General features: G+C 40.6%; 1 protein-coding gene across 10 annotated transcripts in view; it reads left to right on the plus strand.

The window, feature by feature from the left end:
- Window positions 1-6,044: 6,044 nt before the first annotated feature.
- The window catches only part of ATP11B (ATPase phospholipid transporting 11B (putative)), a 101,584-nt gene continuing 81,195 nt past the window's right edge, over window positions 6,045-26,433 (plus strand). For all 10 annotated transcript variants that reach the window (XM_087965401.1, XM_087965397.1, XM_087965402.1 and 7 more), the window contains exon 1: window positions 6,045-6,422. In XM_087965401.1, the coding sequence (XP_087821527.1) occupies window positions 6,396-6,422 (27 nt within the window). In that variant the 5' untranslated portion in view covers window positions 6,045-6,395. The remainder of the gene's footprint in view (window positions 6,423-26,433) is intronic.

Below are 26,433 nucleotides of genomic sequence, written 5' to 3' on the forward strand. Positions count from 1 at the left end.
AATTTACTTCCCTGGTCAAGAACTAGATTACTTGTAACTACTTTTCATCCATAGACCTGATTTATATGAAACATGAGCACATTGTTTTAGTTTTGCCTTAGCAATTGAGTATACTCAGATCCTGTTGCTTATAAACTATGGTTTCTTGCTTTATACGTAGTACATGATAGTGATGATGATGTTATCCATTCAGTCAATGCTCTGTCTTACATATTGGCAAAAAAAATCAGAAAATAAAATACAAGCTGAATAGTCAAGATCTTGTTGATGATCCAAGCTCTGTAAAGGACCTTGGAATACTCACCTCTAATGATCTAAGTGCTAGAGCCCACTGCAACTACATAGCCAAAAAGGCATTAAGAGTTGTTAACCTAATCCTACGTAGTAATCAAATACCAAAAGAGGACACAAAAGAGGACAAGGTTGTTAGGAATATAAGTCACCTAACAGGTATTTGGGTTTGAAATATATAAACAAGAATAGACTTTTTAATACTGTATCTTTAAGAAAATGCAAAAACTGTAATTGGGTGTGGTTTCTCAAACGGCCATAAGATGGAGCCAGAAACCTGGGTTGTCTTAGTCAGAAGAAGTCTCAGTGAGTCTTTGTTTCTTTCTGTTGGAGAGTATCGCTGTTCCTCCATTTTTCCTAATTGACTGCTATTCTTGGATTTGATGTAAGTCTGTTACTGAACTGTTTTTGACACTGGACTTTGTTATTGGATTATCCCTGGACTAAAAACTGACTGATCTTACCTGTGAATGACTTTGGACTGCCTATTTTTGAACTTTGCTTTAAACCTTTCTGGAAGTAAAAACCTACATTTAATGTACAGTGTATCTGTGTGCTGTGTGTGTATTATTGAAACACGACTCTCAAAACGTCTCCCTGTATGCGCTCATTCTCCTAACGGGGAATTACCTCAACAAAGGTGGATGGATTCAACTACATCAATGATAGATGCACCTTTGGAAAATCTGAAGGGTCAGGTGGAGACAGATCTTCTTGGAGAAAAAATTATCTATGATACAGACTTGAGAGCACATAATCAATAAATCAATTAGCATGGATAGTCCCCAAAGGAATGATCTTTGATTATTCCAGCCTGAACCCTTTGAGAAACATAATAGCAACAGGATAGAGGTAGAAAATAGGACACCAGGTCAACCCTCCTATATTCTGCACCAGAAAGGAAAAAATGCAGTGGATTAAATGGAGGTGATGTATCCACCAACATGGACCTGGCTAACCAACTTCACAGAGTTGCTTTTGCTAAGATAAAATGAAGGAAGACCTCCTGTGTACACTGCCACTTTGAAGCTCTTCATAATATCGCCCAGCCATTGTTCAAGTATCAAAAAGCAGTTGTTCTTATTGTTCTTTTGGCTCCCAAATGGCTAGACGATGCCATTATGTCTGTTTCGGGAAAGTGATCATCAAGCAAAAATGGGATAGAAATATAATAATAAAAATATAGATATTTTGGATGGAGGGCTAACAACTAGGCTTAAAAGGTTAATCCATATAGAGTGACACTACCATCTGTTTTGTTTGCTAATGTGCTCCTTAAAGCTTAAAATGGATTACTTGAAGCTAGGGTTAATAACAACCCAGAGGTGAGAAACTGCTGTGCCATCATTGCAACAGAAACTTGGTTTAAAGCATTCTTCCCTGGATAGCACTGTTTGCTTGGGTGGACTTTCAACATTTTGGCTTACATTTTCTTTTGAGAGTGGGCATCAGAATGTCATTTTTCAATCTGTGCTAGTGCGTTCAGAGACAAAAATGACAATAAAGGTTATCTTATCTTTGTCATCTTTATATTAATCTTGAACTTCTGTCTTGAACATCTTAATCAATTTGTTTGTATATAATGTCAGTCATCTCAATGATGCAGTGACTCTGGGCAGCTTGAACTATGATAAAAAGTAAAAAAAGTCACAGAAGACAATTGAAATTAGAGAAATTAAATTAAAAAAAGATTAAAAAAACAAGACAACAGGAGATCTGGAAGTGGGGAGCTTCTCTCCCGGGTCAACCAGTCCCAACATATAAGGCCCCTATTGCCCCCCCCCCCAAAAAAAAAATTTTTTCTAGATTCTTCCAGAAGGCCAGGCTTAGGGTGACAGATCTCACAGGAGAATATTCCAGAATAATGATTCTAATATTCAATATAACAATTGAAAACATTATGGAACAAGTCCATAGATTTAATGCAGATAGTCCTCAACTTATGGCCACAATGGAGCCTGAAATTTATGTTGCTAAGTGAGAAACATGTTAAGTGAGTTTTGTCCCATTTTACGACCTTTCTTACCACATTTGTTAAGTGAATCACTGCAGTTGTTAAGCTAGTAACATGGTTCTTAAGTGAATCTTGTTCCTTCATTCACTTTGCATGTCAGAAAGTTGCAAAAGCGGATCGCATGACTCCAGGACACTGCATCTGTCATAAATGTGAGTTGGTTACCAAGGATCTGAATTTTGATCATGTGATCATGGGAAGCACACAGTGGTTGTAAAATGGTCATAAGTCACTTTTTTCACTGCCGTTGTAACTTTGAACAGTCACTAAAGGAACTGTTATAAGCTGAGGACTACCTGTATAACAAGATTTAGAGGCAAAAAACAATCTATGGGGAAAAAAATATACCGTATTTATCGGCGTATAACACGCACTTTTTCCCCCCCTGAAAATAGGGGCAAATGATGTATGCGTGTTATACGCCGATATAATGTTAAGAAGCCTTCGGTGAATGCTGCTGGGATCGGGATCAAGGACACAAATGAAAGAAGGGGAGGGAGGAAGCAACCAAGCCTGTCCTTCTCTCTGGGTCAGCTCTCTCAGTCGCTCTCTCGCTCCTCCACCAGCACAGGAAGAAACTGCTTCAAAGAAGGGGGGCTTTTCCTGTCGCCGCAGCTTCCCTGAAGCGCCCGTTTCTCCCCACCCCACCCCGTCCGCCCGCCCGCCCGCCCGCAGTGCTCGTTCTGCCTGCCTGCCTGCCTTCGTTAATGGTTGAATCGGAACAGCTTCGGCTGAGTAAAAGAGGCGAATAGTTATTATTCTCAGCGAAGCTGCTCCCAAACAACCAGAAACTAAGGCAGGCAGGCAGGCAGGCAGAATGGGACACTGTGGATTGAAGCGCGCGCGGGGTGGGAGTGGGGGTGAAACGGGCGCTCGGAATAGCTGCGGCGACAGGAAAAGCCCCCGCTTCTTTGAAGCAGTTTCTTCCTTGGATGGTGGAGCAGCGAGAGAGCGAAGCCTCCTTCTCTTCTCTTCCCTTCTCCCCCCGTCCTTGCAAAAATTTTCTGCTTGAAACCGGTCCCTGGTACAAAAAGGTTGGGGACCACTGATTTACCTTATAAGTGGTAATAATATTAATTAAAAAAAGTTCTGAGCTACCCTTATTTTGCTTCAAAGTTTTTATTTAGAAATTTAATTTTTTTCCTGAAATTTCCTCTTAAAATGAAGATGCGTGTTATACGCCTGTGCGTGTTATACGCCGATAAATACGGTAACCAAAACTTGGCTGGCAAAAGAAATACAACCATAATTGAGCCCCAAATTTCTGTTGCTGAGACAATTTTTCAGTGAGTTTTGCTCCTTTTTAATGACCTTCCTTTGCCACAGTTGTTATGTGTATTACTGCAATTGTTTGGTTAGTAATTCTGAACAACTTTTTCAGTTTGTGAGTGAATCTAGCTTTCCCATTGACTTTGCTTGTCAGAAGGTTGCATGACCCTCATAAAGACAGGCCAGTTACCAGGTGGCCAAATTTTGATCATGTGACCATGGGGAATGCTGCAACGGTCGTAAGTGTGAAAAATGGTCATGTCACTTTTTTCACTGCCATTGTAATTTCTGTCACTAAACAAATGATTGTAAGTAGAGGACTACCTGTATATATTAACAGAATGCTATAAACAATGCTTGATACTTTCCCCCACTTAGGCTGCTTTCTTTATACCAGTAGCTAAAAACAAAACTGCTAGTTACATCATTATCTGTTTCTTACATCCATTTGGATACAGATGGCAATTACTTGGGCTACAGTACAGCTTATATTATGTCTGGGAAGGGCTTTAACTGCATATTACGCCACCAAAATCATTTTCACTGGAAAAATAAGATGTAATATTGCCGGACGATATAAGGAAAGTTGGTCAGCCAGTCTGTTCAGCTGTTACCTATCTCATTTGTAAGCTGTAAGTAACTTTGTAAATAAATCTATAGCTAATTTAACAAATATTTGCACTTTGCTTTGGAAGGCAGATAGTTTTAACTATTTGAAATATGCAGACATACACGTATTTTCTCTCTGGTGTCAAGGATATCGCACTTCAGATTGTTGTTAAAGACAATAGTTGGGATTTTAAAACCACACGATGTGTGTTTTCCAAATTTGACAATTTTAAGATGTATGATGCTTCAACTCCCAGAATCCTCCAGCCAGGGCAACAATATGAAGTTTCTGACCCCAGAAATAAAAAAACAATCCCATGGAAAGTTGCCTTCACTCTGCAAATGCAGGAAAATGAGTTTAGAATCGGGAGCCAAGCAAGTTGCATGGATGAAGCCCATAAAGACTTCAAACCCCACAGATTTCTTCACCCCTCCACCCACCATTGTGAACACTGCAGCTCTGCACTGCTGGAGGCACCAGGTTGGGGAAAGGAGGTTGTCCCAAAGGTGCTTTTTTAGCACTTGGAGATTTATCTGTGTCTTCAGGGTCATCTGGGTAGCGCTCTTGGTTCCTGTAGTCTGCTATCTTTTTCTCTGGAAATCCGTTCTTACTCCCACACCGTTCCAAAAGGTATTCATCCCAAATTGCATAGCTAAAAGTCTGTAGAGATTCTCAGCCATCCAGGTCATGGTTGTCCCAAAAATGCTTTGTTGAGAAGGCAACTGGACTTTCTTGTTTTTCTTGGAAGACATTTCACTTCTCATCCAAGAAGCTTCCTCAGCTCTGACAGGACAGTGGGGAATGGAAGGATTTATATTCCTTGCAAGCCGCTGGGTCCTTTGCATCTTTTTCAGTGGGCATCCTTTTAGCTATATAATTTGGGATGAACACCCCTTGAATGATGTGGGGATAGGAATGGATTTCCAGAGGAAAAATGGCAGGTTGTAGGAACCGGAAGCCCCACTCAGGGGACACAGAGAAGCCTCCAAGTGTTTCAACGACCCTCTAAAAGGATGCAAATGACCAGCAGTCTGCAAGGAATATAAATCCTTCCATTCCTCACTCTCCTGTCAAAGCTGAAGAAGCTTCTTGGATGAGAAGGGAAACGTCTTCAAAAGGAAAGAAAAACAACCAAGAAAGTCCAGTTGCCTCCTGAAAAAGCACCTTTGGGACAACCATGACCTGGATGACTAAGAATCTCTACAGACTTCTAAGGAGGAAGTAGTATTTCCTTAGCGCAGGGGTCTCCAACCTTGGCAACTTTAAGCCTGGAGGACTTCAACTCCCAGAATTCCCCAGCCAGTTGGCTGGGGAATTCTGGGAGTTGAAGTCCTCCAGGCTTAAAGTTGCCAAGGTTGAGACCCTGCCTTAGCAGACCCCCTCTTCAATTACTTCAATAACCAGCGGGAAAGAGAAGCGCGGAAACCGAGCAATCCTCTCCCCTCAGACGGGGCCGCCTAAAGTGAAGCTCCACCCCCAAAAGATTCTCCCACTTCCGCTCCCCCAACATCCCGCCGCCCCCCGCTTCGCAAAGGGAAAAACAAACAAACCGCGAAGCCTTACGGGCTCCTCACAAAGACTCTCCGGCTTTGCCACGTGCCACTCCCCTTCTCTCCCCCCTCCCTCTTTTCTCACATCTCTCGCCCACCCCTCGCCGGCTCCTCCCACCCCATGCCGCGGGACGCTTCCCATTGGCGGGTTGTAGCTCCCCCCTCTATTTCCCCTCCCCCCCCTCTCCCGTTATCTTCCCCCCGCCCTTCCGTCACTTCCTGGAGCTCAGAGGCACGCGGGAGTGGGCGGGGGGGTGAGGAAAGGGGGCGGGGGGAGGGAAGGAGGGAGGGGAAAAGGGGGCCGGCCCTCGGTGACAGGCCGGGGTCTGAGGCGAGGCGCTCGGCTGGGCTTGCATGATGGCGGGAGCCTGTCGTCCGCTCCGAGGTTTCTTGTGGCGGCGTCCGCTGCGGTTGCCGCTAGCGGACGGGCTTCCGCTTCGCCGCTAAAAAAGGAAGCACCTCGGTCTCCCGCGCGGATGGGGAGCGGCGGTTGCGAAAGAGGGCGGCGGCCTCCTCCTCCTCCTCTTCCTCCTCCTCAGCAACAGCAGGAGCAGCGCCGGTCTTTCTGACGGGGCCGTCTTTCTTCTCGGATCCGTGAGGTAAAGGAAAGTTGCCCGCCACCGCAGGCTGGGAGCCACCGACCCGCCCGCCGGACGAGGGGATGTTGCGCTGGATCCGGCAACAGCTGGTAAGGTGGAGCCGGAGATTCTGAGGCGGCCTTCCAGGAGCCCAGAGGGGTCCGCTGGTTGTGGGTTGTTTTGGTTAAAAAGGTCCCTTCGCTCTTCTTCAACTTTCTCCCGCCCCACCCCGTCTATGTAGAGGATGCCTCGGCTCTCTGAGGGAACCCCACGAGGGTTTCGTTTCCCCCGGGGCAGTTTTGGACTCCCGCGCTTTCCTCCTCAGCAGCTGCTCGTCCCCGCAAGTGTCAAAAAAAAAAAAAAAACACGCCCCGAAGACGAGTTGAGAAGCCCGTAGCGGACTTCACTTCTCTCTCTTTAAATTTTTGTTCGATTAATTTATTTATTTCTCCCCGACCCACGTGGCCCGGCTCAGCAAAGAAGAGCTGCCTTGGCTTCCCCCGACCCACTCAAAAAAGCCCCTCGTGTCGGGAAGTTTTGGTCTCTTTTGGCCGGGATATTTGCAATCTCCTCTTTCTGTTGCGGCTGCCATGTACAAGGTGTAGTAGTCCTCAACTTACAACACTTCGTTTAGCGACCATTCGGACTTGCAATGGCACCGGTGGGGGGGACATAAAATGGACTTTGGACCGTTTTTTTCAAACCGGATGACTGTGGCATCATATTGCCGGGATTGCACATGAGCCACATTTGGATGCTTGGCAACTGACTCGTATTTATGACTGTTGCAGTGTGTGTGTGTGTGGGGGGGTGATTCCCTTCTGCAACCTCCTGACGAGCAAAGTCAATGAGGAAATTCCAGAGTCACTTAACAACCGTGTTACTAATTAACAATTTGCTGTCGTTCACTTGGCAGCTGTGGCAAGAAAGGTTGTAAAATGAGGCCAAACTCACTTAACAACTGTCTCGGCAACAGAAATGTTGGGCTCGATTGTGGTTGTAAGTCGAGGACTACCTGTAATCCCTTAGCTTCAATACAAACTTTTTTTTGTTTTTTTTGGTACTGTTTAGAGGTGGCAGGTGACTGAAAGACTGTTTGTGCTGATAATTACCAGAAAGTTAAGTTGGGAGCAGCTGGGTTTCTGGGAGGAGAAGGAAGTTGCCAAGCTGTGGCCAGCTGAGACCTTTGCTTCTTCAAGGTGTTTTTCCCCCAAAGTGCAGTGGGTTTGCAGTGCCATAGTCTCAGAATGGGTGCTCTTCATTTTTCCACTTCTTTCATTGAGGTTAGCGCTACATCTATGATTTCTGGGCTTTGTTGTGGTTTCTTCTCCCTCCCCCCCCCCAAAAAAACACATTAGAATTAAAATTAAGATCTGTTGTAGCCCTGTGCCTGTGATAATAAGATAAGATAAATTTATTGTCATTGTACTCAGAACCTGAGAACAACGAAATAAGGTGCTCTTTCACAACATACAACTGAACAACACCAAAAGACATATACAAATAACAATGTAAAACAAATTGAAACAATTAACAGTTAAAAACTATACAACCAGGATATATATATGTTAAGACCACTAGATAATTAATGATGGTGATTTACTTTAAAATCCTGAATGGTGTCTTTTCTAGGCATAGCAGAGCTACGATTTGTTATGAAGCAGCACATTTTTTTTTTAATAAAAATGGGCAGATCTGCCGGGAAAAATACAATCATTTCCTCTTGGCTGTTACTTTCTAAAGAGGCAGAATGTTATTTGCTTTATCTTTGGCTTTAACTCCCAGCTCCATCTCACTTCCTAATGCTTAGAAAACATTTAGACAAGATGTGATTCAAAATTCAACCACATCCTTCCTGCGTTTTAGAACAAATGTTAAAACAATTTGGGGCAAGTTTTTTTCCCCAGGTATTTGCACATCCTGGTAACAGTATTATAACACAAAATACAGTAAATGAGAGCATAAATCTGGACCTCAGAGTAAAAGTAAATATTCCTTGATGTTGATTGTCTTTCCCCCCCAAGACCATCTTGTGTCTGTGAAATCAAAATTATTTGCCAGCTAATGGGGAAAAATATTAAAATCCCCTCAAGCATTCATAAACGGCAGTGAAAGCAAATATATCTATTTTAATTGTTAATATAGTAAATATCAAATATAACCAATATAAACCAAAGCTCTTGGGGGGGGGGGGAGCGTCTTCAGTATTTTTTTAAAAGTGGGAAGAAGTCCTGAGAGAAAAAAGTTTAAGAAATGCTCTCTTAGATCATCCATAAAAAGAGCAATACAATTTAATAATGCATCAGAAAAGTATAAACTACCACAACAAAATGAAGAAAAATGCTTCAAATAACTTGAGATCCATCTCATCAGTTTTAATAGCTTGTTCATTGTGAACTGATTACATTTACAACAGTATAATATGTGGTTTGGCTTTCATAGCAGGATTAAACCTCCTTATATAACCTGCTCAGAGAAGGTTCATTATAGATAAATGAAAAATATAATACACCTCTAAATGGCATTTAGTGATTCAACATCTCCTGGAATATCATTAGCAATAATTCAAAAGTCCTTTTCACAAATTGGCTCTAGAGTATTTCATTTGAAATGCAGCTAGCATTAATTTTCTTGACAGCATATATTGCTTTGATATTGAAGCAAACTGGTTTTGGTATAATACGGTTTATCATACCTAGGGGGTAAAGGCTTTCTTTCCCCATGAGGCTTGGTAATTCACTTCATACATTGTAGGAGGCAGCCTTAGATTAAATTGTTTTCACTGTTTGCTTAGAGCTGAGTAATGGTTGTGATTATTTGTATTTTGTCTTCTATATATGCTAATTACATTTGCTGATAGGATTTAACACTTGATAGCTCCCTAATACAATAATCCGAAAGTTTCCCAGAAGGGTCAGACAAAAATGACAAAATAAGAAATGTGCTGGGTGTACAGCTTCCTCAGTCTGATGCTCTCTAGATGAGTACAAGATCCTGAATTTGCAGCTAGCTGAGTGGTCTGAACATTTGTAGTCCCATCATTTTTAAAGAGGACCTGGTTGAGGAAGGCTGTTCAGTCTAATCTTAGGTGTTTGCTATATCTCTGCATTATTCACTGGGGTTTTGTTTTGTTTTTCTCATTAGTTGTGATCAGAACAATAATTCGTGAGATCATGTAATTTTTATAAAGTGCATTTTTTACTCTTTATAACGTACTCTAGGAAAGAAAATACCCTATTTTGATTACCAAAAAATAGACATATACATTCTTCCTGCATTTTTGTATGCTGTTAGATATATTTAGCACTCTTTGTAGACTGTTTATGTGTCATTAATGAAAAAATTGTTCTAGAAGGGACTATTAACCTATATAATTATTATTTTTTTAAATGTTATACATTAGCCTAAGTATTACTTGCATGTGCTAATTTATTAGTCATCTATACAAAATTTTCAGTGTATGCGAAGGTAATGGACTTATGGTAAGGATTCATTGTGAACTAGACATCTCTGAGGAAACGGAGATGGCATTGCAATGAGATCAGCTAGACAGCATTTTCTGGACAGCAAAACCTCTCCAGATAAAGGAGAGATCATGAGATCATCCATTTGTATTCCAGATAGCTGCTCCTCGTGAGTCAATTGTGGAAGCAGTTGGCTCATGAAGGAAATAATCTAGGGACTCCACCACGCTCACAAGCACAATGTAGCCTTATGGACACTAAGTTCTGCCAAATCTAAGTCTTAAAATCACTTTGGAAATTGATTTTTATCTGCTTTTCAACTATTAATCTTTCAATTGACAGGCCTGATTACATGCATTGGGTGAGTTCTCTTTAATCGTTAGCAAAAAAAAATATTCTAAAAAGAAGTATGACATTAGAAAATGTTTTTGGAATAAGCTGCATAAGAGATTGGAATATTGATTTTTGAAAGTTTTAAATAGACAAGGGTCCATATATATTTGAAATAAAGATTTTGAAATTGATTGTGGAATCCTTTCCTGTGGGAAAATGCCATTTTACATTCTTTAAAGAAAACATGATAGAATTAGAATTTGGACATTGGACTTTAGAGGCAATTAAAGATTATAATTAAAGGAGGAGAATATTTAAATTTGACTTATTTACACAGAATGGAGCAAAATAACACTGAACATATGTGAAATTATTTGCAACAGCAGTTCCAGGAGTTCATCTTAGAATTATTTGCCATTATAGAAAGATGGCTTTAAGAGATGTTGTGGAATAGGAACAAGTTTTGCAGGACAGGGCTGAGACTGATCTGAAAGTGGATTTGAACATGCCAGGCTGCAAGACTAACATGGAAAAAGATGTTACCCTGGTTTTACAAAGGAAACCAGCTGATGTCTTAATAACTGAAAGGAATGTACAAGTTGCAAACCATAAAACTTTTTATAGTAGCTTTACAAAAGAGATCTGTTAAAGGTGTGAAGGATTTAGTGAGAAGGGACAAAGAAAAAAATGGAAACAAGCTCCGGAATATTATTTGAAGGGATTACGGATCAAAATTGTAAAAAGTAAAAGAAGGAATATAAAGTAGATTTATTTGATCAAGATTAAAGCAGTTATATTGTTATTTCTGGCTTCCTTTAGTGGACTTTTGCTGATTAGGACTGAATGATGAGGTTATAAGAATCGGTTTATAGGTAAAAATGAGATATAGGATGAAGAGATTTTTGGTTGTGTTGTAAGAGAAAGTCATACGTTAAAATTCTTTTGCTGTGACAAAAGAAGTACTTATATATTTTCTTTTCATTGCTATATTTTTTTATTCTATATGTTTTTCACTATTAATTTTTTTGGAGTTTCTACTAGTTTTTATATGCTTATCATCTTTAATAAAATTATTTTTAGAAAAGGAAGTATAAGATAGGTGTATTTACCCTATCCAGGGTATTCTTTTTTTGAAGCAATGTCACCATTGCATTGAAAAAAAATTCAAGGGCTGGTTCATCTTTGATCTCTTTTTTTTAATAGTAGGTAGGGTGTCTTGCTGTAGTTCTAGTATAATCACTATGAATCGAAATTAAATTTACAACAATTAGTATAACATGGTTGAGTTGATAGCTAATGGGACTTTACTCCCATCTACGTGTAAACCAAGAGAGCAATCCTGCTTAAGTTTTTTTTTTAACAAGATTAGCTAAGGTCAGCCAGGTGCTAGCTTCTACTTAAAGCCAAGTAAACCTTTTATTTCTAGCAAATCCTAGCCATGTTTGGGGACCAAACACTAAATGGCAAATACTGTAGTTTGTTACAACTGAATGGAAAGATATGTTAGCAAGTATTCTAGAAATATCAGGCCAATATGATATCTCAACAGTGCAGCCACTGTTCCACTGCGCACACCCCACCCCAACCTATAGTTCCGGCACTAGTCAATCTTGTGTTTAATTTCAGGTCCTGTGAATCTGCCAGAGAGAGAGGCTGTCTCAAAGGAAAAGTATCAGTACTGTACATTCTCAAGCTCTGCCTTCTTTATGTTATGCTGCTAGGTCGCTGTTGTATTATATATTTATATCTTGTATGTTTATTGTTATATCATTGGGGGGAGGTTATTTTTGTTTCTCATGCTGTACACCACTCTGTTTGAATTGGGTGCCCTTATAAATCTTGTTAATAAATCCTTCAACATTTTTTGTCAGCACAATATAGCTCTATCTGGATTTTGCACAGTGGGTTAAATCCAAGATTTACCAAATAAGAGTTGCCAAGAATATGGAAGTTTTGCATTTTTTATAATGAGAAATTGAATGAATAGGAACAGGAAAAAACTAATGATTTTATTATTAAATGTTATGCTGCCCATTTCACTGCCAAGTGACTTTTATTCTTTAAACTAATTTTTGTTTCCTCAGTAGCAAATTCAGGTGGACCAAACTCAAAACTTGTTTATTCCTTTTCACCTATGTCCAAACCTGTTTATTTTGTTTAGAATTGTTGCTTGATCTTATTGCCGATATCATTTTCTCTGTATACAAATCATTTTTCTGCCACCCATATTTTTGCAGCAGTCACTCTTACATATATTACATGCATTTCTTTCCACTTGTCATTCTAGTAAGTATCCTTTTCCATATTTCCCATTTGCGTAACTATGAACACTTGTGTGGTAACATGATTCTTTTCACTTTCTTCTAGATAACTTTTACTTCCGCTTTCCATATGTCCATTTAACATTCATGCTGTTCTCAGATTAATGTATTAATACTTCCTCAAATGGGAATAGTATTTACTTTTCATCCAGTTTTTCTGCTTTTACTCTCATTTCTTTAATTTAATTTCTTTTTCTTCCATATCCACATTCATTGAAGAGTCACTCCTGACTGTACTAAATAATGATTTGTCAGGACGCTTCATCATTTTTGTAATCTTTAATTCTAACAATGTGTCCTTACAAATAGTGAAAAAATTATGTTTTCCTTGTTTAAATACAAATAAACCATATTTGAAATAGATTTCTCTTTCAACAGATAGTCAACACGTTCATTCATGCTTGTTCCTGTAAATGGCCAAATAACTTTCTATTTTGTTTTCACTAATTCGTACATGTCACCTAATTTTTCCACAAATCTATCTGTAGTTCTTACATTTTCACCATTCATTGGACTGTAACAGCAATTTGCAACTGCTTACTTTTATATATAACTGCAAAAATCTAGGTGCTACCAAATGATATTTTTGTGATAAACATTTTAATCTTTTCCTATTAACTATTTACTTCGAGCCCAAGTCACCTCACAGGGTTATTGTGGTGGGAAAAAGAGTGGAGGAAGGAGTATTAGCTATATTCACTGCTTTGGGTTATTTATAAAAAATAATGAAGACAGAGCAAAAATAAATAGATAAAATTGATAGGCCCAGAGTTATTGATCTTTGTTGGCTGTCATGAATTTGATCAATAGATGTTTTCATCTATTCTTTATTAAGATTGAGAAGATGTAAGTCACAGTCATGCCACATTCAGCATTCCCTGCTATCAGTGGAACAAAGATAAGCTTTGATTTAATCTTTCAGAGCACAGTGTGACTAGTTTCTTTTCAAATAAGAATATTCTGTTACAATATCCAAATACAATAACAAAGACACTCGATTGAAATTACAAGATCTGCTTAGCTATAATTCAGGTAGAAGGCAAAAATTTTTATGTAGTAAGATTAATAAGATGAGAAGTAGAACTATAATTAGTGTAAATATGTTTATTATGGATTAGATATTGAACTGTTCTTTCTCCTTGTTACTATTTATCTCTAGTGTTTGCTTATGTTTAGTGCATGTGTATGTCAATAACATCCTTGGCTCTGACAGAATTCCTTACCTCCTTAGTGTGTTTTCAATGCTAAACTTGTTATTTAATTGTTAATATATACAATAAATAACTTTTATCATTGTTGTAGGATATTCATTCTGAATAGATATGTAGTCTAACGTGGCTTATACCTCCAATGTTATAGAAAAGTGCAGTAGTAGCAGGATAATCTTCCCATTTTTCCCTCTGGAGCAAAGCACCAACCCTGGGTGATGGGGAGGATGGCATTTATTTCTGAATGAGATCTCATTTGGTCTAGTGCAGGGTTGTCAAACTGTCATCATCACGGCGGCATCATGTGATGTATCGGGACTTTTTTCCCCTTCGCTAAACCAGGTGGGGGTGTGGCCAGAATGTGACGCATCTGGGCCGCAAGTTTGACAGTCCTAGTCTAGTGTTAAGGCACCAGGCTAGAAACTGGGAGACTGTGAGTTCTAGTCCTGCCTTAGGCATGAAAGCTGGGTGACTTTATGACACACACTCAGTCCAACCCACCTTATAGAATTGTTGATTGTGGGGAAAATAGGAGGAAAGAGTGTATTAGATATATTCATCACCTTGAGTTACTTGTAAAGTAATAAAAGTGGTATAAAAATCTAATAAATAAATGAAATATGTGGTGACAACCTTAAGATTGATTCACCCATTCCCCAATGTGGGAAGTTGCAGTAGTACAGGGGTGTCAAACTCACATTGTCACGGTGCATCATGTGACGTATCAGGACTTTCCCCCCCTTGCTAAACTGGGCGTGGGTGTGGCCAGTGCGTGATACATCTGGCCCGTGGACAGGGAATTTGACAGCCCTGCAGTAGTACAATTTGGGAGGGGGAGGAGTTAATAATCCCTTTCTGAGAGTGCCAGAAAGCCAATCAATGACATCCATCTGTGTGTGTGTGTGTGTGTGTGTGTGTAGGCCTGTGCTTTATTACAGTATAATAAAGTGCCACATGATCATACAAGTCTCCCTCTGAAAAAATTTGATTAAAGCATTTTTCCTATCTGTATTGGGCCAAAATTGCAACCTATGCAGTAATCTGAAGTAAAATAACAAAAAGCAAATGCATCCCCCAATCTAGTCTTTCCTTCTCAATTTGAAATGCCAACTGTTACATTAAATAATCCTAATATTCTCCAGAGCAGAATACATACCTTTAATTGAATTAAAAGTTATTCTTTTTAATGCAATGCATAAGACCAGCCTGAAGGGATTTATGAGCTAATATTGTAATGGAGTCATAAAATAAACATGAAAGATAATTGGAGAAGAGACCTGATATGATTTCATGCATTTCTGCTCCTAAAACATTAATAGGCTGGGAAGAAGGAAGTTAGATTGTTTCAAAATCCAGTGGTAGAAAGTTTGTATTTTTTCATGTTTTGTTCTTAGTAGATTGAGCTAGGATGGTCAGCAATATCTGGATGAGCACAAGTTTTATATTAAGCATGTTATAATCTATATAATATTATATCATCCATTTTTACAATAATAGGGTTCACACAACAGACTAAGCCAGAATCTATATGTAAACCAGCTTCTACATTGCCATTGAGTTCCCCTGGAATGCTAGTAGGCGTACTGTTCAGATTCTTAGTTCCAAATGCAGTCTTATCTTATTTAAGCACAAATAAGAAACATTAAGTCATACAGTACTTCACCTTTCCTCCTTGGAAGGAAGAATGCTACCTTGTACCATTGAGAGGTTACTGAGAGAGATAAGGAGGGCTGTGTAATTGAAATCATGTGCTGCTTATCAGTAGTGAAGGAGCCAGTTTATTCCACTACCTCCTATGTGAGAGTTTCATAATGTGCCATAGGAACAGAAAAAAATCCTACAGGTTATATTGAAGCTGTTGGTAAGTCAACTTCCTGATACAATATTATTAAGACTACTAAAACAGGTTTGAAATGTATCATCATCCTGCCTTCCTCTACAAAGTTCAGTTAACAGAGTTTGGATTATCCTGTTTTTCTTCAATATAGAAAAACAACATGGATGTGATCAGGTTATTGGCAGAGTTGAGCTCAACTGGAGGGAAACTTTATTTGATCCCTGTAGAATAGTTTGAGAGCAATTGCCCAAGGCAATTTTGTTAGCTTTATAGTCTAAGATTTGAAATACTAAAATTCAGACACTTACAGAATTGCTTGTATGTTTGCCTTGGGAACCCCTGCCCCCCACAAATTTATTTTATACATTACTTGAGATATACATACATAGATGTATATACCCAATGATTCAGATAACAGTCGTCCGGATTCCTGGAATTCTCAGTTTATCACCTTTTATTGGCATGCTGCAGCTTGGCTCTTTTATGGATGGGAGTGCTTAAACAAACTATTAGTGGCTTGTGACTATATTTAAATAGAAGAATTTGACTTGTTGCTTTGCAAACAATCATAGAGTGGGTTCACAGAATAATTTTAATTTTAATTACCTTGTTTATTGATAAACTGATTTCAATTTTATTGTTGTGTAGCATAAACCCATCTTTTTGCGATGGTAGCATGAACCCATCTATTCACCTTTTATAGTTCAAACCATAGGAACTCAGCCATTTTTAAAAAACCAGTAAGAAAATATGGCTATATGGCTAATGATTCTGGCCACTTTGAACTGTAACATGCAAACAGAGTTTGTTTTCCCTCCAGTTGTTTTATGTTCACCAAAAGACTAGGAGGGCTTCTGGAGACGAGCATTCTCATATCAGAATCTGTAATCAATTTCCATATTTCCTATGTTCCTATTTTCAGTAGTTACTCCTTAGATGTTTGCTTCTGAAAAAAATATGAATGGGAAGGTTTAGTATTTCATCTTTTGCACAGGCTGGAGACTTTTTTTTCTAGAAGCTGAGCAATAAAGTGAAACCTGTCACCAAAGCATTAGATCTCTTTGTCATACACAGAAGATTAATACTGATGGGGGGGGGAGAGTCATAAGCAAGATAAGCTTATCTTAAGATAAACAAGCAAGATAAGACGTACATTTAAGCCACCTGAAAACTGTAAAAGTGAGAGCAAAGAAGCAAAACTGGTTTTCTGTCCTACTGCATTTGCTGCATTCCTTTAATAAGTTAATAGACAAGTGATGTTCAGTAAACAAATGGCTAGTTTGGACTCTTAGTCAAAGTCACTGATGGATAATAAAGTGAAAATACCCACCTCCATATTTATTAGCAAACTTCATACAGCAACTTTCATTTCTTAAAAATAATACAGTACAAAGTGTTCATTGAGCAATAATGTGTTATGACTATTATAAAGTGCACTCGTGAGAAGCAATTTGTATAACCTAGGAACATAATTCAAATATTTGTTTTAAAGTCCATAAAACTGCATTTCTTGGATAACAAAAGAAAAATTCACTTGTTTGCACCTGACGGCAGACTAACATACAATTTTTTGATACGAAAATGTGTATGGTTCAGGCCATGCCCACTAGTTTCTCATATAAATGGGTGTGGATAACAGATCTTGGATTTCTTGGTCCATATTGTGCACACGTTGTCATCAATTTGGTACAATTAATTTAATAGACAGAACTGGGCTGCAGAAGCAAGGAAAATATATTTTAATTTTTTAAATTAAATTAATGAATTAAACATGTAAATGCCTAATGTATTTGAAGATTTCAAATCCACAGGGGACATATAATTTTGAGGCAATAACTTGTACAAATTCTCTAAAGCATCCACCCTGAGAGGAATAAGCCAGTATCTCTGTCAACTAAAGAAATTTAGAGAACAATATCAACAGTTAGATATTCCTCTCTTTGTGAAAACTCACGCAGTTAGTCAGGAGTATTTATATAATTGGAAGCTAAGTCCTATATGTGAGTCATTTGGAAGGGAGTTATACTAAACAAGATAAGACATATTTTCAAGCATCTAAAACCTTACAGAATTTAGATGTGGTTATTACTGGATTTTCTAGGTAATCCTAGAATATGTAGGATGGTGTATCTTGGTTTCTCCAGCTATTATTTGGTGATTCCTCAATCTATTGGGAAGGGCACTGCAATAACACACAGCCTATTGTGCTATTTAAAGAATGTTTGTTTTGATAAAGGTGTGATCTTTTGTCTAGAAAAGGAGCTGCTCTTTTATGAGGACAACATACTGATGATTCAGTTTTAGTTTGTTTTTTTAGTCTGTTTTTAAATGTGACTTGTTCACTCTGGACGACATCCTGATCTCAATATTGATGAATATCTGAGCAGATGTGTACTCCATTTTTCAAACTGGAGGCAGAACTAGAAGAGGACAACTTAATGTTGCCTGAAGAAAGAAAGTCTGAGGGAAAACTGAGATTGTTGGATCAGAAACATTCTCATTTGATCATTGTTTGCAAAGAGATCTGTCACATATTTTCAGTTGTCTTGGTTGGTAGAACTCTACGTGTTCCATAAGGGAGCAGTTAGTAACTTTATTGGATAGCTGTAAAGATCAAATATCTTGCATCACCTCCACTTTTTGGGAACAGTAACAGTTTCTGCCTCTACCTTTAGTTTAAAATTCACACATGATATTGGCTACATTTCTGACTTTCTATAAGTGTGACTAACTATTCTGTGATATACCTATTGTGTATGGTTTTCCTGTTTTCTCCTCCAAAATGACATGTGACATGCAAACCTTCCTGTAGTGGTTTTTCTAAAGACATACTTTCTGTGGTATTGTTACATCAGTCTTAGTTTTCTTTCATAGGTATTTGAACTTAAAACTGTCCTGGAGTTTAGTTTTGAAATTTCCAGTGACTTCCTAAAATTTTCCTGTTAATGCCTGGCAATCTGCAGATGCAGTGTTTTTCTCAGTTGGAGATTCTAGCATTGTTGCATCATTTATGTGGAACAGATGGCGAGCTTCTGAGTATGGATGATGAACAGCTAGACCTGGCTTGGCTCCATCAATTGCAATGGCCTCTGATCTCTGGAGCTTCAGAGTAACATGTAATTGGAACATTACAGCTACCAGAATCTTTCGAGAATCAAGCGGTTTATATCAGCTACTTGAAACACACATTTCAAATTGTCATGTGTTTGAACAAATGTGTGATGTGGCCTTAAAGGGAAATTATTTTTTTTATCCAACTAGACAACTTGGTGATCCATTGGGACCTTCTTTGAGAGAAAGAAGTAATGTAGTTTGATGTGACCAAAGTGAACATTACATTTTAAGCAGAACACTTTTTTTTATCCTGGTACTAGATGGCTGCACAGTCATCTAAGAAGATTATGTATCAAATAGAAAAATAATTGCTGTTGCAAAGGAACTTCAATAATAAGTCAGTATATACTTAAACAACAAACAGAATTCTCAAGGGTAAGCAAAAAAGCAGTGAGAACAAGACGTGACTTCCAACTTCCTGCCGGCTTCCCCATTGACTTTGCTTGTGGGAAACTGCTTAACAGGGAAGGTCAGGATCTCAATCACATGACCCTGAGGATGCTCAATGGCCACAATCTTGTGAATAAAACTGCTCTGGACAATGTGGAAATGTCAGTTCTACAGGACTAAAGGGTCCCAGTTTTTTAATGCGTTCTTTAGTGAATTTCAGGGACCTTGATTCAAAAATTGTTATGATATAATGCACTGTTTGTGCTAACTTGAGGGTATAAATAGACAAACAATAAGGTTTTAGTATCTCCATATACTTATTGATATAATAAGATTTCCTCAACAACATTATCCTATCTCCCATGAGATAGGATAATAAAGAATGATACAAGTTACCAAGTGAGCTGCTGTGGCTGAGGGTAGTCCTGAGTCTGGGAGTCCCTTGTCTTTTTCGAATACCATCACCATTATGCCACACTGATACAAAAGTGGAGCCTTTGCTTGGATTGTGTTCCAGACGTTCAGTTACCTGTTTTCATGTTATTTTCCTCCTTCTTGTGCTTACAAGCTGCTGTAGTGGACATTATTTTAGAAAACTTTGCCTATTGCCATCTTTCTGGATAGCCCAGAAATAGATCCTTTAAAGTGTCCAACCTTGGCAACTTTAAGACTTGTGGACTTCAATCTCCCAGAGTTCCTCAGCCAGCTTTGCTGGCTGAGGAACTCTGAGAGTTGAAGTCCACAAGTCTTAAAGTTGCCAAGGTTGGACACCCTGCTTTAGAACAACAGGAATAGCAATATTAGATATTCTCCATATTTTGATTCACACAACAAGGCAAAGGTGTATATTTGAAAAATGAAAATATCTGGAAAATAATGACCCTGACCCTGACCCTAACTCTTACATAAAAGTCCAGCTACCCCTTCAGCTCTGCAGTCCCAGGATAGCTAACACAAAGTGCCAGTTCTACAATGTAAAAAAAAAGTTCATATTGGACTTGTGAAACAATATCATTAATTAGGAATTTGCAGCCTAGATAAAATCAATTATTTACTTGATTTATTTGATGAGTTTCAGTATAAAAATGCACACCTAGTAATTTAATCAGAAGCATTCTCAGTGGATTTGGCTCCATCTGGGCTTTGGGAATGTGTCCAGGAGGATGTCCTCTGTTATATCACCTATACTGTGTAATGTGAAGCTGAAACTAAAGCTGCAATTCCACCTGGTGCTAACTTTTGGGCTGTAGGTAAATTTATCAAGATCATCAATTTTCTACAGACATCCCAAAATTTAGCACCTAAATACTGCAACTGAAGATCTACATTTTCAGCAAAAATTGATTCTAGGTTTTGGGTGACTTCCAGCTGTTGATCCTGTGCTTCTTCAAAATATCATTTAGATATAATTTAGATGTCCAGATATCTGGGTGTGGTACAATTTATTATCTTACCAAATGCATACTTTGCATTTTATTTCAGTCAAGTTGAAAGGCAAAATGTTTGTTTAGAGCTTTGCAGAGTACAATCATCTTGTGGGCCAGAAACTTTGCATCTTAAATTTTCCCGTAGGGAAATTCTTTTCAATGTGGTCTAGCTCATTTCCAGAATAAGCTCTTTGGAAGGTCAGAAAAAAACTTATATCAGAATAAATATAACTTCTAAACATTAAGCACTAACATATTGTGCTTTCAATTAATATTCCTATCACTTCACAATGCTATTTAAAGCTTCTAACAATAACATCTCAATTGAAATAACATTAGAATTTCAAATAATAAATTAAGGTTAAACATTAAAATAATGTTTTTAATGTTTTAATAATATTCTTAATAATGCCAACGGAATCCTAGGCTGCATTCATAGAAAAATAGAATTAATATCACATAATACTACTTTGTGATGGCTTGGTAATATTGCATCCAGTTTTGGTCACCACGATATTAAAAAGATGTTGAGACACTAGAAAGAGTGCAAAGAAAAGCAACAAAGATGATTAGGGGACTGGAGGGACCTAAAACATAAAGAACAGTTGCTGGAATTGGGTATGTCTAGTTTAATGAAAAGAAGGACTAAGGGTGACATGATAGCAGTGTTCCAATATCTGAGGGGCTGCCACAAAGAAGAGGGGGTCAGTCTATTCTCCAAAGCACTTGAAGACAGGACAAGAAGCAATGGATAGCAATAGCACTTAGACTTCTACAGAGTTTTACAGAGTTTTACAATCCTCTGTAAGCGATTTACAGAGTCAGCCTCTTGCCCCCAACAATCTGGGTCCTCATTTTACCGACCTCGGAAGGATAGAAAGCTGAGTCAACCTTGAGCCTGGTGAGATTTGAACTGCCAAATTGCAGGCAGCTGGCAGTCAGCAGAAATAGCCTGCAGTACTGCACTCTAACCACTGCACCACCGTGGCTCATGGAAATGGAAACTAATCGAGGAGAAAAGCAACCTAAACTAAGGAGAAATTTCCTCACAATTTAGAACAATTAATCATTGGAACGGTTTGCCTTCAGAAGTTGTGGATGCTCCAACACTGAAGGTTTTAAAGAAGAGGTTGGACAATCATTTGTCTGAAATTGTAGAATTACCTGCTTGAGCAGGATATTGGACTAGAAGACCTCCAAGGTCCCCCCAACTCTGTTATTCTATTATTCTAAAAATCTTTAAAGTAAAATTGAATAAGGCCATTCCTGTTTCAGGAAATGCTAAAGTAAATAAACATGTCTTTAGCTTGTTTTCTAAAAATCTGCAATGCAAGCTCATTGCATTACTTCTCCAAACTGGGGCCCAACTGAACTGTCACACCTACACTAGCTAGATTCTTAAGTACTCAGAGGAGCTCTGCTGCTGGTTCATTGAGAACATGAGTGGAAGCCAAAAAAAAAAAGTCCTCTTCTGAAATTGCCATATCTTGGCACCCAGCATTTCATTTTCCTGTGCTGCTTGGTAAATCAAAGTAAGTGGAGAGAATTCTCAGGTGTAAATCTGACCATCTCACTGTTCCATGGCAAGGCTAGAGTTTCAATAGGAGCAACGGTTAAATCAGTCAAGAAAATCCTCAAAGCATTCAGTGACTGGTCCAGTTCCATAAATTTCAGGAAAGGTTTTCTTTAGTCTTCTACTTCTCTAAAGGAGAGTGTTAAGGACATGATCCAGCTACTTCAGTCATCATTTCATTGTCCTGCCATTTAGGAAAAACAACCACTAGCTAGATCTTTATCCGACTTGAGCTTTAAGGTTCTTAGGAACTATTAGCAGTCCCATGGTTAACATAATCATGAAATCTTGAGATAGTCCATTTCCAGGTCTCAGCTATTTTCTAAAGCACCGTAAGCCAGACAAGGAATGAAGGATGGAAACTGAACAAGGAGAGCTTCAACCTGGAAGTAAGGAGAAACTTTCTGACAGTGAGAACAATCAACCAATGGAGCAGCTTGCCCTCGGAAATTGTGGGTGCATCATCACTTGAGATTTTCAAGAAGGGATTGGACTGCCATTTGTCAGAAATGGTTTAGGGCCATGATAGCAAACCTATGGCACGCGTGCCACAGGTGGTTCATAGAGCCATTTGTGCGGGCATGCGAGCCACAGGCAAACTTACCTCACTGTGCATGTGCGTGCCTCCCAGCTGATTTTCGGCCTGTTTGTGGCCTTTTTTGGCCTCCCAGAGGCTTGAAGGAAGCCTTTGCAGCCTTTTAAAATAGGCCTGTTTCATCACTTCCTGTATTTCCGGAAATACTGGAAGTGACGAAACGGGCTCATTTTTCAGCCTGCAGAGGCTTTCCTCAAGCCTCTGGGAGGCCAAATAAGGCCTCAAACGGGCTGAAAATCAGCTGGGAGGTGCAGTGCAGGTAAGGGAATGGGGGAGGGAGGATTGCGCACGCATGTGCAGGGGGCATGGGGTCCCGCGCGCATTGCCTTCTGGGTGCTGGCATGTGAGCATGCATGCGGAAGCGCGTGCAAGCGCATACACAATTTTTGGTACAGGAGCCCAAAAAGGTTAGCCACCACTGGTGTAGGCTCTCCCACTTGGGCGGGGGATTGGACTAGATGACCTACAACAGTGTTGGCAAGCCTTTTTGGTGCTGCGTGCAAAAACGGGAGCACACACACCCACATCCCGGAAACCGGAAGAGCACCCGGTTTCCGGTACACCCCCGCCCACCTGGTCTTCCGGTTTCTGGTGTGCATGCTACCATGAAGACCAGCCGCTCAGTGCACTGGAAAACAGAAAAGTGCCAATGAAGCACCCCACCCCAGCCTGTCACAGAGAACAAGCCAGCACAGCCCCCCCTTCACCATTTCTGCCAAGGAAGCATGACTGCTTCCCAGCCGGTGCACCTCTTAGCCCAGCGCCTGACAAATGTTCCTCCCAAAACAGGCATGTAAAAAGCATAAAAAGGAAATCAACACCAACCCATCATCTCAGCCATATGTGCAATGGGGATGCCCAGGAGGCGGCACACACCTCCCGTTGCTGAGCCATCACAGGCTTGGTCGGGGCCAGGAAGAGCGCAGCTCCCCGCTCACACCACTTCTGCAGAGCAAGGGGAGGAGTGACCGGCCGGGCACCACAGTTGCTCCATTGCTGGCGAGCCAGGCCCTCGGCGGTGTCTCCATGCATGAAGAGCTGCACTGTCCTCTAGCCCTCCTGGGGCAGTGTGAGAACCACCACCACCCCCTTCCCCCAGCAGTGGCAGGAGCCAGCCAGGCGCTCCAGACTGCAGACAAACCCTACTTTGCAAAGCACAGTTCAGGCATCCCTCGCTTGACAAGCCAGAGCTGGACTGCTCTGCTGCCTGCCAGCCAAGAGTTTCTCAAAGTCCTGGCTCCGGCGGGGAGGCGAGGTCCTAACAAGCCCAAATGGAAACCCGAAGCTCCACAGGGAACACGGGTGCCGTGGCAACTTCTCTGCCGCAGCTGCTAAGTGTGCCATGGAGTTCCCGGCTTAGCGGCAGCTAGTGGGCCTCTGGTTCAGCCGGCCCGCTTGGCACTCTCCCCAGGTTGGGCGGCTTGGTTCTTTCCTCGCTGCCAGAATGGGCCACCTTTCCACCCAGAACAGCGCACAGGGCAGCCGGCCAGGGGTGAGGGGAAGCTTGGTCCTTTCCCCAGTGCCGGAATGGTCTGCTGTCTGTCTGGCTTCTCAGGGTTGTCAGGTGGTGCAGATCAACCCAGCCTCCTTTGCCCATTTCAGTTCAGTCCAGAGCATGGGAGGGAGCATAAGGCGCTTGGGTGTGTGTGTGTGTGGAAGGACGTGCACTGATTAACCCACGAGGCACCGACAGTACATCTTGGAGCAGTGGCGGTGTGTGTGTGTGTGTTCACCTTTCCACCCAGAGCTGCGTGCTCTGCAGCCAGCTGGGGGCGAGAGGTGGTGGTGGTTCTCGTGCTGCCTTTTCTGGCTGGGATGCCTGAGGAAGAGGAGCCGCTGTCCGGGAGGCAAGCTGCCCCAGGAGGGCTGGCCAGTTGCTCCTGATCCTTGCCCTGCTGCTGCCGCCACCGCCGCTGCTCTTCTGTAGTACCTGAGCCGACCAGGCACTCCGGACTACGGATGCTCATCGGTGTTGCGGGCTGGAGGGCTGGGGCCACGCAAGAAGCCCACTTGGCAGGGAGGGACGGAAGCCCTGGCCTGCCCCTCTAGGCCGACAGCTCTACTCCCCTAGGAAGCGACCGCTGGGATCCCCTCTCCACATCTTTGGGCACGCAAGCCATTGCCTGTTGCTCTTCTGGGTTCCAACTTGCGCCTTGGCCAGCTTGTCTTTGCACGTGCATGCGCACCAGAAACTGAAAGACTGGATGGCATGTGTGTGCCAGAAACCAAAACATCATCTTCCCAGCGCGCGAAAGACCAGCTGGCTGACACACCAGAACCTGGAAGAGCAATGGGCAATGGCTCCATGTGCCTGGAGAGATGGCTCTGCGTGCTATTTCTGGCACACCTGCCATAGGTTCGCCATCACGGAGCTACAAGGTCACTTCCAACTCTGATTATCTGTTAAATCTGTTAAACTCCAAAGCTTTTTAATACTGAGGGATCTTTGGTGCTCTCTGAGCTTGGTTTTATTACCCAAAATTGGTAAGATCTTCAGTGCTGATGTACCTGGTTTGGGTAAATGAAACATCTGCAAAAGAACCACCAAATTCAGAGAGCACCAGACACCCCTTATTTCAACTGTGAGCTAAAGATACCATTCTTAATACTGCCATGAAGGTTGTTGGACAATAAAACTGGTAGTATACCAACAGTCTTATCTGTTCTTCTAACCCAGCATAAAGAACAGGTTCACAGGTGTAAATTAAAAATAATAATTTCTTACCAATTTCCCAGTAAGAAAAATATAATCCATATAGATGACTGCATTTCCCTTCCCACTTTCAGCAGGGCTCAGTGATATACCATAATGCTATAAAGCAAGGGTCTCCAAATTTGGCAACTGTAAAACTTGTGGACTTCAACTCCCAGAATTCCTCAACCAGCCATATTGGCTAGGGAATTCTCGGAGTTGAAGTCCACAAGTCTTAAAGTTGCTAAGCTTGGAGATTTCTGCTATAAAACATACCTAATAGGCACTAATCTGGTTAAATCTGGGACTGCTTATTTCTTCTGCCCACAATTCAGTGTTATAAGCCAATCCATTTTCTCAATGAGGTCATCGATGTAAGGCATTCAGCAACAGCATCAAGTAGTGAGTGGACAAACTGGTAAAACTACCTGGGTCTGTGCCAGAACGATGAAGTAACCCAGTTCTTAGGAGCTGCCCCAGATCCTGTATCTCCCGTTTCTGGAACATGTATACAAACCCATTTATCCTGGCACATTTTAATCCTTTCTTAAGAACCTTGAATCCTTTTCCTCAGGGTCAAGGGAGATGACCCTGCCCTGCCCTCCCATTGGGGCACCCCTTCATTGGCGACCCCACTGCCACCCCATCTATCTTTGCAAGTCAGATGGAATCATGAAGGACTGCTTGGTTGATGAATCTCTGCTGCGCTTTCTCCAAACAAAGCAGGTGAAAGACCGTTCTGGCTGGTTTGTTAGGGCTGCAATTTGATGAATCCAGAGGAAAACACAGGGAGATTATGTGTAAAGCATGTCACAACGTTTCAGTTGCTGTAACAAAGCAACATTTCACTATTACTATTTTTGCCAAATGCACACATATGAGAAAGGTGGATTAGGTTTTTTTCTGTAACATGAAAAGTGAGCTTTTATTTTCAAGAGTTTCTTTTTACAGTTTTCATTTCTTTATGAATGTTAAGAGCCCTCTCTACAACAAAATTGGGGATTAGTGAATTCAAAAGTGTTGAGGAGAGTTTTTCATTTAACATTATGCTTTGTTCTTTTCATTAGCTGTGCCTACAGGTAGAAATCAGTTTTGCTCAATATCTTTCTACTTGGTTTTTATGGCAGGATGGTAATAGTGAGACTGCAAATATGAATACTCAGTGAG

The sequence above is a fragment of the Notechis scutatus genome, chromosome 4, assembly GCF_049901735.1.
Source record: "Notechis scutatus isolate UNSWTSFEM ecotype Mainland chromosome 4, rNotScu1.2, whole genome shotgun sequence".
NCBI classification, from domain to species: domain Eukaryota; kingdom Metazoa; phylum Chordata; class Lepidosauria; order Squamata; family Elapidae; genus Notechis; species Notechis scutatus.